Below are 6,000 nucleotides of genomic sequence, written 5' to 3'. Positions count from 1 at the left end.
TGAACTTTGAGCGATGCCATGACGCTGCATGACGTCATAGCAGCCATCACTCGGCTCTCTCCTCACTGTCAATTTTGCAGGCAGCTTTTCCATTCAAGCAACTGTAAAGGGAAAACCCTGGGCTCACGGCCATGTTGGCCCAAGTTTAACTCAAACATTTTCTCAACATCCTTCTCTTTACTCTTTTTACCTGGCTGGAAGAAAAACCATCAGTGGAAATGTTGCAGCTGACTTACCAGAAATGAGAAAATTCCCAGTATGGGGCCACAACTAGAGGGTGTCTATAGATTTAATTACCATCCATCCATGCAGTCTGCAAAATGCTCCACAATACCATGCTGTGCTTCCAAAACAATCAAGGCCAACATTGTGATTAGCTAATTGATCCAAGTAGCTATAAAATAACACAAAACAAATGTAACTCCCTGTATGCCGCGTTGCTATAAACATTTTAAAACAACAGTTCATTTTTGACAGCACATCTCACGGACTTCATCAGCAAAAAACTGAATTTTCCAATCAGAACTGCGTGATATGTATGTGGATCCTGAGAGGAGACCAAGATACACACACAGCCTAAGACCAACTTTTTCTGAAATTATTTGCAGACTTTAAGTCAAGTCAGTATTTATTTTTATAGCCCAATATTACAAATCTCAAATGAGGGTGCTTCAGTCTGTACAACGTCCAACATCCTCTGTCCTTAGATCCTTGATTCAAATAACAAAAAAGTCCCCCCAAAAGGCAACAGTCTGGTGCCCATATGATCATTGAAAGAGGTTTTTATAATTCTTCTTGCTAATAATGGTCATTAAAAGATCCACTCCAAAGTTAAACAGATTCCAAATCCCCAGGCCTTTTTTGTACAAATGTATTTAAACAGTTTTTCAAACCTAATACAAGACTTCAGACATCTGAGTCAAATAAAAGTATATCTTCCAAGGTTACAGTCTTTTTAGATTAAAATTCCCTCTTTGTGTGTCTCTGGAAAGTGTTTCCAATTAAAAAAGACTTTAACATTGATTCCACTTGATTTGACTAATTTGGACAGCTGAAGCTTCGTATTAGCTTCACATATCTGTGGAGATTCTCAGTCATCCAGGTCATGTTTATCCAAGGAGGGTTGAATCGAGGGCAGATGGACTCTGATGAAGATACTGGAAGATGTTTCGCCTCTCATCGAAGCTCTTCAGTTCTTATTGATAGGCGGGGGTCCCAGGTACTTAACCTCTGTGGGGTCATTATTAAGGTCATTGATGCCACTTGATTAGTTAGTGTAGTTAAGAGTCTTTGAGTCACCTGAGGCCAAGTGTAAATGACAAGCACAAGCACTGGAGTTTTCACAAGGCCAAATATGAATGGTTGTTAAGCGAGGAAACGGCAGCATTGTAGGTGGGCGATAAATGGTGTCGTAGACCTCCTCCCTTGTAGAGAGATGGTTTCTCTACTTGGACGTAACTGGACTTCTTCAATTCTCTGTCAAACCTTCAAATCTTTAAACTTTTAAGGCTTCAGATAATATTTTAAATACATTTTTACTGTGGATTTTGTCCCCCATCACTTACCTTTTAAGCACATTAGGAGGAGATCTCTTAATGGCCAGTATGAATTCAATTGGAGGAATAATTACACCCAGAAAAAACTATTTCAGCGTTCATTTGAAAAAAAAGAAAAAAGAAAAACCCTCAGGAACAACAGAGGGCTACCTCTTCCAGGATGGGCAGACATGCAGTAGGTGTTCTATGTAAAGAATAGACCTGATATCCAAATTGCAGTACGGAAAAAACAGGATGACAAAATTATTGATAAACTGATAACATGTATATGATATTGTTGGGAGCCTGTTAAGTTACCTCCAGGTGCCACAAAACAGGTAAGCTAACAGAAAGCAAGTGTTTCATTTATTGGACTCAGGCTTTTCAAAAACACAATGGGGAACATGGCTGCAGCTGCCAAAATAAACATATATTATATTATTAATATGACATACATTATATATATATAATTTGCACATTTTTAGGCAAAATTTTTGTTCTTTGATACGTTCTTATATTCTAGGTAATTATTAGTTGTCTTTTATTAGTTTTTTTGTGTGCGCAACACATTTTTTTCTAGGCTTCCAGCATTGGCAAATAGCCCTGTTGGTTAGTCCTCCACAAGGTTTACCTCTGGTTTCTTTTCAGAAAAGTAGCAAACTTTTAGCTCGTCTGCCAGAAAGCATCATAGCTTTCCTCTATTAACATCAAGCCAGGCGTTGCACATCCTCCATTCATTAGCTTTCAATTTCGACCATCTGCTAGGTCTCTATATGGGCACGTTTAAGCTCTCCTGCTGCAGCCCCCTCCTCCATCTGAGCAGATCTTTGGCCTGGACTGACTCTGGAGATGGCTCCAGTTTATCCATGCTAACAGAAATAACTGCTGATATGTGGCTTCCTATTTCTGGAATGTATTTATTTTAATTTGAACGGGATTTACATGTAGATAAAGTTAACTATGTAGATAAAAACTAAATATTTTGAGATCAGATTCTGGGATCATTGTTTTGCACACTGAATTTATGCCTATACTAAAATATTACTGCTCAACAGATGCTGTAAACACCACAACAAAGGAGACAAAAACATTTCAGACATGCTATAAATTTTAATAGACATATTGATATTTCTGGAGAGAAACAAAGTTATCCCTAGTTTTATTTACAATACAGGAATAAAAAAAATGTCACATACAGTACAATGGTAAAAACAACAGAGAACTTAAATAATTATTTTATTTGTGTAACTACTTAAATAATGAAAATGGTTATTCTATTCACACCACGCCGTCTCAGCAGCTACAATGCAACTTTCACATTAAGTGCTAAAAAAAATTATAATTTTCCATTTTACAGCATGAATTCCTTTTTGACTCATTTAGACCAGGTAGAGTTGATTTATTTCAGCAAACACAAGCGAGGCCGGGGAACAACAAAAACATCTCGAGGGACACTGAACTTCAGTTAACCATGATACACGAAAACCAGTTTTTGGGTGTCGGGAGAAAGCAAAACTGCAACTGTTTGCCTTCAAAAACAGAATGACTGATGGTTCTGTCGAGATTCATTTAATGGAATTTGAACTAATTTAGAGATCTTAATAAGATAAGTTATTAGTTGAAGTGAATATGGGTGTGTGTGTTTATGTGCTGACTATGTTTCAGAGTCAGATGCTCATTAGTTTACCTTTAAATCAGTTTTTTTTGTTTTTTTTAAAAATTATCTCCATTAGACAGGTCCTCAGGTTAATCTTAAATCTGCTCTCTACAGATAAGATCTGCCTCTCGTCTGTGAACTGCTTCCACAGTCACTTGGTGGCCTGACAGGATCTTTGATCATCTCAAAACAGAGACACAATTCTGACAATGGTAATGAAACCACGTCAGGGAAAAGAATTAGATGGACTCAGCCAACTGCTTCAAATTACTTTATGCAGGCACAGACATGCATTACTTTTACACTGGGAAAAAAAACGTAGATTAAAAAAACAACAAAAAACTTCCTCTTGTATCTTTTTAACAGAGGCAAAAGCTGCATATGTATAAGTACAAGAACATGAAATGACATGAACTGACAAGCTTAGTGTAAAACTGCTTTCTATAAACACCATTCTCTCCCATATATTATTACGCTTAAAAAAATAAACCCTCCTCTATGATAACAATAGTAATGCTATAGTTTTTTTTGCAATGCTAAGTAGTACTTAGGTAAGCTCTATTGGAAATATACATCACCGCACTTTCTCTTCCCTTTGTAGTTTTGAGTTCGACTTCAGTTTCAGTGTGTGACGCAATGACAGGAGTTTGTTAAACCATACCTGTGCTAGTGTGGCATTTGTGTGTGTGTGTGTGTGTGTGTGTGTTTGAGTGTGAATATGAAACTACTCTCACTGTGTTTCAATACATGTTTAAATTCATTTTGAATAATAAAGTGAATGAAAGAGAAAAAACAAAAGGAATACAGTGCATCGGAGTCAACAACTCCATTCAGATTGTATGAAACTGGCTTTGACAGTAAAACGTTCTCACTTAATTATTCGGATTTCTGTGTCGATAACAGTCTGCTATTGTTTCTGTACATTGATACCAAGTGAGTGTTGCAAAACGAAGTATACATACTGTATACTGTTACAGCTTTTTATGACAATGTGCCCACAAACTAAATACAACATCATATGGGGAACGATATGGTTTATCTCTGTTGTATTTGCGTCTTACGGATAGTATAGCACAAAGCACTGCAGGCTCTCTTTGACCCACGATTCTCAAAGACCTCTCAGCGTTTTATAACTGAGCCTGAGGTTCCTTTAAATGGAAAAAGACCATGGGCACAAATTGGATCTTGAGCTCGTCAACCACTCCTTACAATTTTGAATCCTTTAGATCACCCCTGAACAATCAACTGTCTCAGCTGAAATGCCTCAAACTCCATTTATGTGGGTAGGTGGGGGTCTTAAGTAAGGCAACAGATAGCCCCTGAAAGTCTTGGGTTAAAATGGTCTGTTCCTATGGAGTGTCCTCTGTGGCTGACCAGGAGTGGGGGTCTTCATGTGGAGTCAGCCGCATGCGGGCGTTTTTCTGAACGAGAGAGGAAATGTCTTAGTGGAACTTCCGTAACTTGGCCATGCTTGTCAATCATCTCGCTGCCGTCTGCAGGTCTCTCTGAAATGTGAACACGGCTTGGATGCCAGGCCTGGTGCTCAGGAGCAAGTAGCTTATAGGCGAAAGAGGAAAAGTTTGGTATGGTGATGTGGATGAAAAGCAGTCCGATGGGGATCTTGTTTGTATTTGTGTGTGCGTGTGTTTGTGTGTACATGCGTGTATGGGTGTGAGGGAGATTAAGAGGCCATATTAAGGACACCTCGTTAGAGTCTGCTGGTGGTGGTAGGTAGATTTGTGTCAACTTGAGGATGACGGCAGGGAGCAGCCGCCCTCTGCGCACCCCTATACGATATAGCTGGTCAGGTCTAGGAGGTACGAGGTCATGTCAATGATGTGGTCCAGTATGCCGTCTTTCTCTTGGTCGTTGGGCATACCCCGCTCACTCTTCTCACACTGGTCGCCGGAGTAACCGCTCTTGCACAGGCACTTGTTGGGCTCCATACACACTCCTCCGTTGCGGCAGCCTGGTTCACATTTGGCTGCAGAGAGACGAGAGGAAAACAGAGGCAGTCAAAAACTAAGTAATTCTGATTCAAAGCCACAAAAGATCAAATGAGTTTTTGATTATTTATAAGGAAAATTGTGGCATGCCTACTGTGCATATTGAGCATTTCTAAACTTCATTTACACATCTGGAGAGGAACAACACACTAATGTTTGTCAAGATGATTTTATCCTGAAAGCAGTAGATGCAAATCTGCCAAAAAGTACTCACCAACTCTGCAGAAGGGTCCCTCCCAGCCAGGACTACAGCAGCACTTGCCAGTAGGGGTGCAGTGTCCGTTCTTACAGTGTCTGGAACAAGCGGTCATCAGCAGCTCTGGAGGCTCCACCTGACGCTGGCACTCCTTAGGGGCGTGGGGCCTGCAACAGTTGTTGGAAGGAGGGAAAGTCAGTATGTGGGGGACACAAGCATCACATGACATGCTAACGAATTACAGAGAAGAGGGCGAGGAATTCATTTAATATTATTGCTTACTGACTTTCAATACAATCCCGCCCTGTTATAGCAATGATATTAAGTAATCATGACACAAATGAAACTATTAAGGGAATATTATTTGAAAACTCACTGATATGATTTTGAATATTAGCTGTCACATACCAAAGACAACACATCATGGTAATAATCTTGAATATATTTAACCACATCCCTTGGATGAGTAGTTTTCAACTACAGTAGCTAATGAGGAGCACATACAAAATATGAAAATCTTCGACTCTAAGGTCGCAGGGTTAAGTCATGGCCTCATTATTTTAAATTAGGTTAAATGTTAAGCTTACATCCAATAATAATGACTGT

The 6,000-nt window shown here is 39.3% G+C and overlaps 1 protein-coding gene across 1 annotated transcript in view; it reads right to left on the bottom strand.

The window, feature by feature from the left end:
• Positions 1-2,625: 2,625 nt before the first annotated feature.
• hhip (hedgehog interacting protein) overlaps positions 2,626-6,000 on the bottom strand; it is a 35,916-nt gene continuing 32,541 nt past the window's right edge. Inside the window, exons 12-13 of the mRNA XM_062432537.1 lie at positions 5,413-5,561; positions 2,626-5,176 (exon numbers count right to left, since the gene is read on the bottom strand). Coding sequence (XP_062288521.1) covers positions 4,980-5,176; positions 5,413-5,561 — 346 coding nt within the window. The 3' untranslated portion in view covers positions 2,626-4,979. The remainder of the gene's footprint in view (positions 5,177-5,412; positions 5,562-6,000) is intronic.

The sequence above is a fragment of the Scomber scombrus genome, chromosome 2 (assembly GCF_963691925.1).
Source record: "Scomber scombrus chromosome 2, fScoSco1.1, whole genome shotgun sequence".
Taxonomy (NCBI): Eukaryota; Metazoa; Chordata; class Actinopteri; order Scombriformes; family Scombridae; genus Scomber; species Scomber scombrus.
This window is presented reverse-complemented; position numbering and strand designations above follow the sequence as displayed.